This window comes from Styela clava, chromosome 3 (assembly GCF_964204865.1).
Source record: "Styela clava chromosome 3, kaStyClav1.hap1.2, whole genome shotgun sequence".
Classification (NCBI taxonomy): domain Eukaryota; kingdom Metazoa; phylum Chordata; class Ascidiacea; order Stolidobranchia; family Styelidae; genus Styela; species Styela clava.
Window position 1 is genome coordinate 14,031,674 of NC_135252.1, and position 12,317 is coordinate 14,043,990.

The window sequence follows — 12,317 nt, forward strand, 5'->3', positions numbered from 1 at the left end:
TTAAACAAGAAAAGAGATCAATAACGGACAAATCATTAAAAATTATTGACAGAGAAATTGAAGAACTAATACAAGAATAATACACAAAAGAATTTCAGAAAATCACAAAAATATAAGTTTTTAAATTTAGCAAACGATTCCAAAGTTGTATAATATTTCGAAAGTGCATTGTTTTTCACTATTCTAATGCTGCAACTTCACCTTTTTTATTTCAATATTACAAACATCCATGACAGAAGCATTAATCAATACTGGTGCCATATGGATAACATAATACTTACCGGTTATAATAACAAATATATAATCATATGGAAAGTATATTATGAAGGAATAGCAGTATTATTGACTGAACTGGCTTCTTTAACAATGTGTCTCTCCCGTCTATCTTTATAGAAAAACATCTTATCTTTGACATAATCATAAATCGCGGGACAAAAGAATATCTTTCGAGTATAAGTTATAATCTGAATTCAAAAGGATTTGCGGACATCAAAGAACATAGATTAAGGCAATCCGTGTTATATAAAGTAATATGAAGAAGTTTTAAAAATTTACATCTATTTGCAATAAAAGAAAAAATTAAAACCAAACCCAGTCAGATAACCGCTTCAACAGAGTAAGAAACAAATATGAAACGACATTTACAGTGTAGCTCGTCTATAGAACACCCTAAACTGCAGAAAATAAGGAATATTTCAAACATAATTAGAGCTATACATCCTCCCGCTTAAAGTAACTAAAAAATCTCAATAATACAATTCATATGCCAGCAGCACCAATAGTCAGTGCCAATAACGGTACTTTTACATTGCCACAAAATAGGGGACTTAAATGTAGGTTTGTTTTTATTAACAAAGTAGCCATGTTTTACAGGCCTATAAGTGGCAGTGTGGGGAGCTTGCTCTGCCAATTCATTCCAGAGAGAGAAATTCTGACTGGGTGAGGTGTTAATGAACGTAATATTTAGTAGTTTCAATTTTCAACAGAATGAAAGATAAATAACATCATGAATTTGCTATAATCTCAAATCATGTTTTCTTGTGAGACTCAAGAAATTGCATGATTATGGTGCGAAGAGCTTGGTTTGGAACAAGATTCCTTGATGTGAGTTTTTTGTTTGTCATCGGGCTTGTCACACTCCCACGTCTGAACCAATTTTCAATTTCTGTTCGTTCATAGGAAAATCCATCTGTAACAAAAATAAATCAAGGATCAATAACACAAAGGCATGTGCATGAATTATCCATTAACGCTTTCTTTTATAATCAGTTCATCTTTTAAATTTTTTTTATGTATAAAGCAAAACATGTGTGCCAGTATGCCAGAGTAGCAGACAGGCGTTTTCAAACCCAAGTTTTGGACCCTAGAGCAGAGAGGCTAGTCAAGAAGCTTTCGAACACTAAACTTAATATCTCTCTTTCCTCTAATTTAAATGATCTCATATCCAAGCCGATAAGTCACTGCAGTCGTGATATTATCACATGATAGCCGTATACATGCATATTAGTCCCAGAGTAAGCAAATTTTTTTGACCTCTATAAATATGAGATAGATTTCAGCCTGTGAAATACCTCACTGTATTGAAAATTGGAATGGATGGAATGAATAATAATGATTGAATAAAATAATTCGTGCTATGATATAAAACAGCGTCCTAACATTTGCGGCGGAACGAGGGAGTGTTTTTGAAATTTATGCAAATTTCGGTGTTTTTTGGGTGGTAAGAGAAGACATATTATGCCTTCCATCTATCAAAGTATTTTGAGTTAGATCACAAAATTGCTACAGCAACATTATGCTATTGTTTGCCAACCACGAAGCGGTAACAGTAAAGGATTTAGCGAATATTTCTATTTTTTATCACGGTTTGAAGTTTCAACTCCCAGGAAAAAAATGCCTTTTTTCTATCCGGTTTGTGACTCAGACCACCACTTTTAAAAAAAACTTTTATTTTCAATCGCCAATTGCAAGCTCTTTAAATAAGCTTTCCAACGAGCCGTCAGTGGGCAGCAGAGGATCATTAGTTTTTCGCTAGTCGATCGATTAGTTGTGGGGGTACAAATGCATAAAATCGACGTAGCAAATACGATTATTTAATAAAAAATAAAAATCGCATGGAAAGGGTTAAATATAATCAAAAATGTCAAGAATAAAACTATTTCCAGAGCAGGAACCAGAAATGCTGATTTAATGAAACGATAGTTTAATGAAAATGCCATCGCAAATGATGAGCCTACAAATTTGAATTTTTTTGCGAAAAGCATAAATAAAACTATTTCCAGAGCAGGAACCAGATGAAATGTGAAATGCTGATTTAATGAAATGATAGTTTAATGAAAATGCCACTGCAAATGATGAGCATACAAATTTGAAATTTTTCGCGAAAAGCATAAATAAATCTTATTGTAGTACCCATATTACACAATGGCAAAATTTATGTTGCAAACTTACCAGGTGCCAGTACCGGATCAAGCATGACCTCTCTTGATATTGGACAAAGATATTCATCAGGAATACTGCTGTCATCTGAAAAAAAACACAATGAACATTTAGGTATTTTCCAGGATAAAAAAATTTTCTGGCAAATTGTGAAAGATGTTTGCAAAGATTTCAGGTCACCACAAACTAGATACATACAAAAACAGCATGCCAGAACTGTTAGGTTTTGTTTTTGCCTCAATTCAATTTCACTGAGACCTTATTGGAAGTATGTTCCCCCTATGGCAGACCAACCTGCTGCCAACAAAATGATAATCTTTCTCATGCTATTTTTCGAAGAAGGCTGCTAGTCAATAGTATTTCTTTTTCAGAAATAAACACTAGATGCATTGAAAGTTCATTTTGTGATCATGAATAAACATCTTTAATTCTTTAGCATAGATATATAATCTATTTGATGCTACAAATGGATTAATAGCAGGAGGGGTGGGCAAGGTTTTTGAATCAGGGGCTAAAAACTTTACCCACCTAGACTGGCGGGCCATGTAAGTGTAATGTAAAAAGTTACATTTTATGAACAATATTTACAGTGTTACAAAGTAAAAGTGGAAAACATCAAGCCTTGGCCAAAACTAAATTAACCGCAATCTCAACAAATTCCTTGAGCTATTTTTAGCTGAAACATCAAAATTTGATTTTAGTTTGGTTTTGGCAGCATAAGGCGGGCCGGATTGAATTACCCAACGAGCCGGATTTGGCCCGCGGCCAGTACCTCGCCCATGTCTGATCTAGAATCATAAAAAAAGATTCACATACCTATATTAAGCTTTGGCGACGCCCTTACTGAAGGTGTGACAGCAGGAGTGGTAAAGATCGGTGCAGTCGTAGCTTGTAGAAATACAGGATTGCCGTTCTGTACAACTGGAAGTAGATTGGCATTGAGAAATTTAGCTAAGAACAGTCTCAGAATTAAAAAATCTTAGAACTTAATAATCATGTTCAAATAAATACCTGGGTTTGGCTGTACAAATGTTGTAGAACTGGTTGATGTATCTTTAGTCTGAAGTGTTTTAATTCCTCGTAATATCTTGTTTCTATGTCCAAGGGGAGCTAAAAATGATGGGTTCTGCTTAATATATCTTTCTATTTTTGATATTTAAATAATGATCCAAAGGTGTAAGCAATTCTGAAGCAAAACCGACACTGCAATAACACTATCAAGGCAAAAAAGACTTCAATGGCATAAACCAGTGGGTCACAAACTTTTCAAAATTGTGACACAATTGTTTCCCGTAATGGAAATCATGATGCATTCAAAAGAAAACTTCACTTTATAAGCACAGAATTACAAATCAAGTCATAAAATATAAGCATATTTGGGCAACATGATACTCAAGCTTGCTTTAGCACACATAAATAATTTCAACGAAACATTATACTTTTGTCCAACATTAAAATTAAAAGCTTAAATTATTTTATGTCAAGTCAAAATGCTTGCAGATAAGAAATTATTTGAATATTTGATTTATATTTAGCAGCAAACTGGAATTTCACTCAACAGCTTGTTTGGGAACCATTGTCGTGATACTTCATAATTTGAATTCTCCTTATTAATTTTTCTCTATAGCTCTGTATGAAAATTAGTTAAAATCGTCACTCACCAACACCAAGATCTTGAGATAATACTTCAGTTGTTAAGTTGATAAGTTCATCACCATCAATTTCATTTTCAGAAAATGCTTTAGAATACTGTGTTAGTTTCAGTTCTTTGTCCAGCCATTCAACAACATCACTTGTCGTCCATTCATGAAGTTTTTTTGTCACTGCAACTGGCGCAGTAGGTGTTACACCGCTTGTTGAAGGTTGTTGTTGTTGATCAGTTGACAAGTTGATCAAATTGCCAGAACTCTGTGAAAAAATTGTGATGAGGTTGGATTGAGCCCAATAAAATTAGAATCAAATTACATAGTACACACTTATTGGTGCAAATATAGTTCTAGACAAAGTCTAGAGTTATGGTCTACCTTTCTGAATAGGGTTTTGAATGATGACAACCAATAATTCACAATGACTATGCATAAATGGTCATGCAAACACCAATAAAAAATATTATCAACTCACTTGCCCAGGTGTTGCCAATGACACAGCACCTAAGAAAAATAAAAGATTCCAAGATTTGAAATAGAAGATTTGGAACTTTTTTACATGATATATTCATACACCTCTGAACCAAGCTCTACACAAGTTGCCACTGCTGGGTAAGGAGCTATCATCTTTATGTTCAACACTGCCTACCCAATTTATTACACCCAGAATGAGGTGGTGGGCATGATATTTGAACTCAAAATTTTACCTTGCAATGCCACCATAGTTAAGTCTTAACGCTGTGTTCCCCAATCAAGTTTAAATTACTATTACCTCTAGCGTTGATATAGAAGAGGTTTTCAAGAAACAATCAAGTTATAATTCTCCAGTATTTTTGTATAATATATTATACAACCAAGCCTACCATCATTTTCATCATCTGTTGTTAATCTCCAAACAATCGTTGTTTTATCGTAAGACGTTGATGCCAAAAATTTCCCATCTGATGAAAACGCAACACAAGTAGCAATAGCTGAATGTCCATCCAAAACTAACAATTGTTCACCAGTAACCTGAAAACAACAAATGTAAAACATTTTACATTTTGGGTGTCATGAGATGACATATGTCAGATATTACCAGAAATCATATTCATGGATTTTTAAATTTTCGCTTTTCGGCCGTTCGTATTCAGAAGTATCTTTCGTTATTCAGAGCAATATATCGTATTCGGGTTCTTTCAGTGGTAGTTAAAAATAGATAATGTAAATCAATAAGCAATAGGATCATTAGACAATCAATACTAATCATTTTACCAAAATCAAATTTTGGGTTCATCTGATATAGCTGAAAAACAAGGGTGATATGTTGTTTTGGATACAAAATGAAAAATAAGCATCTTCAACTCATCCATCGATTTTACAGTTCATCCAAACTTATGATATATGGATGTTATCGCACAATTATACACATAACTAAAGTGCAACTGCCTCGTTAATCCAAATATATTTTTTCCGTATATCCTCGCATATAAGCAGAGTTTGAAACTCAGTTTTCAAACTAGGGGTTGGCTTATGCACGCATAACTCTGATCGCACTAAAACTCTGATTTTTATAAATTCACAGTTTTATGGCTGTTTTTAGGGGGGCGGCTTATATGCGATATCCGCTTATACATGAGGATATACAGTAATCAAACAGGGAATATTTACAGATTTGTGATAACAAGTTTTACACAACGTACGTATATATAAGACAGTTAACATGACTATATCATACCGGATTCCATATGATAACAGTTTTATCAAATGAACTGGAAGCCAATTTCAATCCATCAGGAGAAAAGCAACATTGACTTACAGGACCATGATGGCCCGATAACTCATGTAAGGGTTGAAGACATTTTGCTGTAGAGGTTAAAATAAGTATAAGTTTATTTTGACTCCAAAATGAGCATAAAGGACGATAATAAGATAATTGATAAAAATAAACAAGTGAAAACTGATCACAGAATCAGGAGAGCATAAAAAACCTTCACACACACTCACTCGCACACACACACACTCACTTGCGGACACACAAACAAAAAAGAGAAGTATTATAACATACTTAGTTGACATGAAAATAAAAACAGAAAAAAAGAAAAAAAATATTAGCCACACGGATTTTCAGTTAAAAACAGACAAATGCATGATGCATAAGACAATACTTGACAGTTGGGAAAGCAATTTTCAATTTTTAAATTCACACTGTATTTATTGACTTAAAAGTACATAAATAAAACAGCTGACAAAACCAGAAATTGATATGAAATGGTTTTACCACAACAGCATCTAGTACTTACATGAGTGGTCTTTCTTTACTGCTGCCGTAGAGGCAATGCTTCTTTGAAATAGCCATAATTTAACCTGGTTGTCTTGACCACATGTTGCCATCAGATAACTATCAGCTATTTGGCCTTCATCTGAAGAATAGAAAAAATTTTAGTTATAAAAATGATCAACGCAAATTTTGTAAGTCTCAAGAAACAGATGGACTATGTATCGGATTACACAAAAACATGGCGGAATATTGAACAAAATATTAATGTTACTTATATATTTGATCTAAAATCTACTTTTTAAGATTCACTTGCATCTGCCACTCAATACTGCGTGATTGGAGAGCACGAAATTTGACCAAAATGTCTATGTATATAGTTGTTATTAATTCTTATTAAGTGCTGATACAAAAATAGAATGTTACCTATGATATGAAATGTAGGAGAAAATACAATGCAGTCGACTCCACATCCAGATACTCCTTTATCGTGAGCTTGAGTTTGTAGAATGCACTAGAAATACAAAAAAAATTAAGATTAGGATAGATACAGTCGACTTCAAAGTGCAGTTCATACAGTAAAATTACGTCTCTGGGATGACACTAGCATAATGAAGCAGAAGAGTAAGTGAACTCAATTACATTGATAGGCAAGTATGTCTCGTTTATATATTATAAATCAAATATAATAAGGCTATAGGGAATAACTGAATATTACAAAATTAAATTTGGCTCCTTTGCATATTCAGGAATTTTAATTATTTAGTCTAAAGAAAAACCCATATTTTGGTTTAAATGAGCATATTTTTATTCAAAATGCTAATGTCTCTACCACATTGACTCGATGGCATTTGGTTCATATCCACGTTTCGTCAATATTCTTCGCCTATTGGGTTAATTGTGCAGAAAATGCAGCATTTAAAAGATGATTATTCTAGCAACAGTGCCCACTGTTTGCTTGTTCTACTACTATTAAAAATTATAAGCATATGGGTTTGATTTCGAATCAAAATATTAAAAAAACTGTTCATCAACCGAAACATATTTAAACAGTTTGGTTTGTAACCTTTGGATAAATGTAAGGATATTCATCACTAACAAATTCATTATATCGAAGATCCCACACTCTAATGTCTCCTACTGCAGACCCAGTAACAAGATAATCATTGCAAGGAGTGAATGCAGCACCATTAACATTGCCTTCAGGATGTCCTATGATTTGGCTGTAACAAAACAAATAATATTCAAGATATGAATACAAATGCTGGTGAAACAAATGCTATATATTATTTGGGCCATGTGTTACATGTGCAAATTGGGAATCTTCATGTTATTTAAATATGCCTGCCCTCAACTCGGTTGCAGCACAACACAATGAAATTTCCAATGAAATACACCAAAACAAAAACACAAATTAACATTTGAACATTGCAAAAGAAAAAGTGCAATACAACGATTCGTAAAGTACATTCAAGTAAGAAAATTGAATATATGAAATCATACTTACAATAGTTTAAGATATCACTAGGTTGACTGGGGATACAATATTTCAATTTACATTCTTAATTACGGTGAATACAATAAATCACATCCCTAGAAATTCAATTTCACTACTCATGGATAATGGCCTAGTGGAGATAGCGTCAGACTGAACTAAGCTGGTATTGAAGACTAAAAATCAGTAATTTAATTATCAGTAGCTGCCTGAACGAAGCCTTCAATGATTTTGTACTTAACGTATATGCTCGTTTTACCGCCCGATCGTGATTACGGGCCCGTTTGAGATAAGTGGTCGAAAAGACTGTGACAGTCAACAGGTCAGCGACAGGAATCAAAATTAACAGAAAAACAAAATCACAACATATCACAGAGTAATTATACAAGCGACAGCGCCCTCACGGGGTTCAACTGTGTGTTCATGGACTGTACCATGAAGTTTGTTCGGTGTCTGATTACCAGGGGGTTTGCGTTGATTGTTTTGTGACTCGGGGGGTACTTGAAAAAAAAAAAGGTTGAGAACACCTGATTTTGCAGATTTGTACCTGCGGTGCGTAGAAAAAATTTTCTCGTTTCTCGTTCAATTCTCGTTTAAATCATACTTGAGAACTGGAAATAACAATATATTAATTATTGTAACGATCGAAAATAACAAGCCCCGTGCTTGAATGAGGGCCGGTTTGAATAGGGGTCCAGTTAGTGAGTTGGTTGAAATAAATATGGGCCCGGGCTACAGAACGAGCAAATACGGTAAGTTATAAACTTTAAATTTATTAAATGAATAACATAAATTTCTTACAAAAGCTTTTTCTTTTGTTCAATATTCCATACACCGATTCCGCCATCAGAAGAACCAGTGACAAGCAGAGCAGAATTTGGAGAAAAACTGCAAACTTGAACGGTATTGGAATCAGAATGATGAAAAACTGTCAGTATCTGGAAAATAACAATACAACAATATAGAAAGATGAAATAATTATAATATCTTGTTGCGGTTTAATAAAACACCCAAACTTCGCCAGGCATAGGCTAACTGAATGCAATTGAGAAATAATATTTTGACAATCAAAAGATAGACACAAAAAAAGAGGAATCCATAATAACTTTGAAAAATATTCAAAGTTCAGGCAATTTTAATTTTGTATATTCTTGATTAAATAAAAAATTCTCTTTATTCTTTCTAATATTGGCCTTCGAAATTCAATTGAATCTTCAAAATTCAATTCCTCATGATTTACAATTACAATGTTGACATATTTGATTTCAGTCACCTCGGATCTCAAAACAATCGTCTTGAACTCATAGGAAAAATTTCAAATTCATTTTAAAAATCACAAATTTGAGTTTAACGAGGCTTACCACATTTACATTGGATTTTGGAACTCAGATAAATATTGAGTTGAATGATACATAAAATAGAAATCAAGTGCCAATTTCACCCTTTCACTTAAAGAAGTTAAATCATACCAATGCGCTATCTTCACTCAAACTCCAAATATTTGCTGTGCCATCGGTCGATGCAGATGCCATGAGACGACCAGTAACATCGAATGTAACACAATTAACTGCATATTTATGAGCAAGTAAAGGTGAATAGGCTTTTTCTGTAAAGTCTATAGCAGAAAAGACTCGAATTGACTTGTCACCTGTAAAAAGGTCAAATATTTAATTCGAGACATGTATTACAGAATGACCTATATTGTTGAAAGATGCAATGATCAACGAGCCATTAGTTTGGTTTAGAACAGAGCTACTCAAATATTTTCACCAAAGGTCCGTTTAGAAAACTTTAAAATTACTTGGGGTCCGGACATTTCAGAAAATTTATTTCATTAATTAAACAAAACGCCAAATGCAATATTAAATTAAATACAAGAGCAATGAATGGCTCGCAAATACCAGGTACCGCACATCGGTACCAGTACGACAAACTGGAGCGCTGCTGTACGGGGGTTCACATAACTGTTGGTCGGTCACGGCTTCCTCCACCATCAAGTCTATCTAAAACTTATAACTGACTAACTATTCCCTAAACTAGACGAAGCCGTGGTTCGCCATATAATCAAGCCATATTATGAGCCTTTTTCTCCTCCTGGATAAATATGTAAGCCATATCCTATGCAAAAGTTTTGAATCCCAATACCAGAATAATGCATGTACCTAACGCTGTAACACTTACCTAATTATAATAGCATGGATAATATCAATGATCAAAATAATCAACAAAGATACTACAAACCTGAACAAGTGACAAAGAATCGATCATTGAATGCACAGCTGCTTACTTCCTTCTTATGGCCTGTAATTTTACAGAAAGATGTTCCTGAATCTATATGGTTCATCTCCAATTTTATAAATCAGTGTAAGTTTTCAAGATTTTCTTGGAGCGAGTCACTATTTCCAGAATTCAGCAACTGTGGTGAACTATCGAAGCTTTGATCATTCTCTGACTGGTTTGCAAGATTCAGTAGTGAGTGTAACAGTGTAATTTTTAGACCTCCACACCTACAATCACAATTTTAATTGTTCTTTTAACCTTTTTCCGCAAATTTCATGAATTGGTTAATATACAGTATAAATTACAGTGTAAATTAAGCTTAGCGGCTAGGAAAATAAAGAAATATTTATAGAGTACCGTAAGTCTATAAGTCATTAGTTCTAATGCAGCACCATCGATCATATCGGAGAAAATATTAAATCGAGTTCTCTAGTGAAACTAGGATATTGTCTAAAATCCAAACCTTTCTACATTTTTTCTAGCTATGCCTATAACATAAGGGATTTATTCATTTTCAAGTATGTTAATTTTCCAATATAAGAAAATTAGATGCCTCTAATTGGCCTGAATAATGATTTTACAAATTATAATGATAATAAAAGGTGTTTGAATTTAGTATTTCCTAATGTTCATAAATCAACGTAAACTCAAACCTTTATTGTATTTATGTTGACATAAAATCCTACATCCTATGCTATGCCTGAATGGCAAACTTGCATTTGCAAATGGTTCTGATTGGCCTTAATACAGTAATAGAGATTTTATCCCTAGTGATAAATGTTATTAATTACGTTTACATGGTCAAATCATTGTATAAGTTGTTATAAAAATCTACGACCTATTTTCTACATTCTGACATTAAGCTACACTAGATTTAAGTAGTTTTTCATTCTGTTATTCATAAAACTTGAGTCTAATTACCAGACAGTATTTGCATTGCAGCATTGTTGTTCATTGAGCTTATGTTCAAATTTAGACTATATATATTCAGATATTACTGTATTAATGAATGTTTTTGTGCAGTCTCGCTTATTTTTCAACTACATGTACAAGTCACCAAGTAGGCCTACTGAAGTAACATTAAATTGAAAATTTTCACCTCTTTAGCATATTTAAACCAACAATCTCTCATTGACATTCATACAAAGCTGTATTGAGCACAAGGCTCTTCCAAACAAATTCCGATACAATTAATATTTCGAACATAACCCTTTCTAATATTAGAATATTTCACTCTCCAACTTTTTTTGCATTCTGCTTGCCCATCATTATATTCATATATCAAATATTCACATTTCATATACAATGTCAGAATGTCCTGATGTATGAATGAATTTTCAAATGTAGAGAGAGTTAAAAATACCTATTAATTATTCATGTATTGGGTAGTAACAGACCATGATGGGCATATAGGTCGTATCGTTACCATCCAGTCATATACCGAAAACTTACTTTTTTATATACTGGTACCTTATGCGTATGTTCATTTTCTGGTTTGACAAAAGAAGTAAATTCTCTCTCTCTCTCTCTACTCTACCATTATTACATTGCTACATTTTGAAAAATGACTGCATTCCTATATAATCTAATTTTATGTCTTGCAATGCACAAAAATAATATAATGTCGTTTCACATTACCTCCATTAATAAATTTGCTTTGGCAACGTGCAAAAACACTCAGAGTCCAAATCTGACCGACCTGAACAAGCTCAAGAAAGTCATGGGACTAATGGACGTAGTGGTCTCCTGTCAGAAGGTTTATTATGGATGCTTCCGACCCTTGACCCCGAGAATCGACTTTCCGTACTTGTTGCACGAAATGGACCAACAGATTGTTTTAAAATTATCGTGTGTTCTTTTTAGAATTCAGCTTCGTCAAGGCAGGATATTACAAGTGCAGTTTTAAGTATTCTGTGGCGTCTGCAGCTGCCGCAAAACCATGGCGGTATTTTCATACCATGGCCGCTACGGCCAAACCTATGGCGACCATTGAGGCAGTTTATACCGTACACCTCAGTGATGGCGACTGACTTTTTAGCTGCCACAAACCAATGTCGAGCTGCCGTTACCGCGGCAGCAAATTGAAAACCAATGGCAGGTAAAATTTTGCTGTCAGGTGGGCCGTAAAGACAGGGCTGTCCCTTATGGTGACAAATATTGGGTAAGTTTGAGCGTTTTTCTTATGGATACAGTTTCGATG

The 12,317-nt window shown here is 33.8% G+C and overlaps 1 protein-coding gene across 2 annotated transcripts; it reads right to left on the bottom strand.

The window, feature by feature from the left end:
- Positions 1–22: 22 nt before the first annotated feature.
- LOC120342781 (WD repeat, SAM and U-box domain-containing protein 1-like) lies at positions 23–10,439 on the bottom strand. 2 transcript variants are annotated; one of them, XM_039411756.2, is made up of 14 exons: positions 10,079–10,439; positions 9,307–9,485; positions 8,639–8,775; positions 7,442–7,565; positions 6,769–6,856; positions 6,368–6,487; positions 5,803–5,930; positions 4,949–5,096; positions 4,561–4,589; positions 4,101–4,347; positions 3,451–3,549; positions 3,256–3,360; positions 2,452–2,526; positions 23–1,189 (listed from the first exon to the last, which is right to left on the bottom strand). In XM_039411756.2, exons 1-14 carry the CDS (start codon positions 10,179–10,181, stop codon positions 1,029–1,031), a joined length of 1,743 nt encoding a protein of 580 aa, XP_039267690.2. In that variant the 5' UTR covers positions 10,182–10,439; the 3' UTR covers positions 23–1,028. The 2 variants fall into 2 exon arrangements, with proteins under 2 accessions (XP_039267690.2, XP_039267689.2); XM_039411755.2 differs by having other exon boundaries at positions 7,409–7,565.
- Between the last annotated feature and the right edge of the window lie 1,878 nt (positions 10,440–12,317).

Excerpts from the sequence above, each read along its gene's own strand:
- LOC120342781 (XM_039411755.2), bottom strand. The coding sequence starts at position 10,181 with ATGAACCATATAGATTCAGGAACATCTTTCTGTAAAATTACAGGCCAT. Across the intron at positions 6,488-6,768 it reads TCCTACATTTCATATCATAG|ATGAAGGCCAAATAGCTGAT; the intron begins GTAACATTCTAT and ends TCTATTCTTCAG. Across the intron at positions 4,590-4,948 it reads AACAGATGATGAAAATGATG|GTGCTGTGTCATTGGCAACA; the intron begins GTAGGCTTGGTT and ends TATTTTTCTTAG.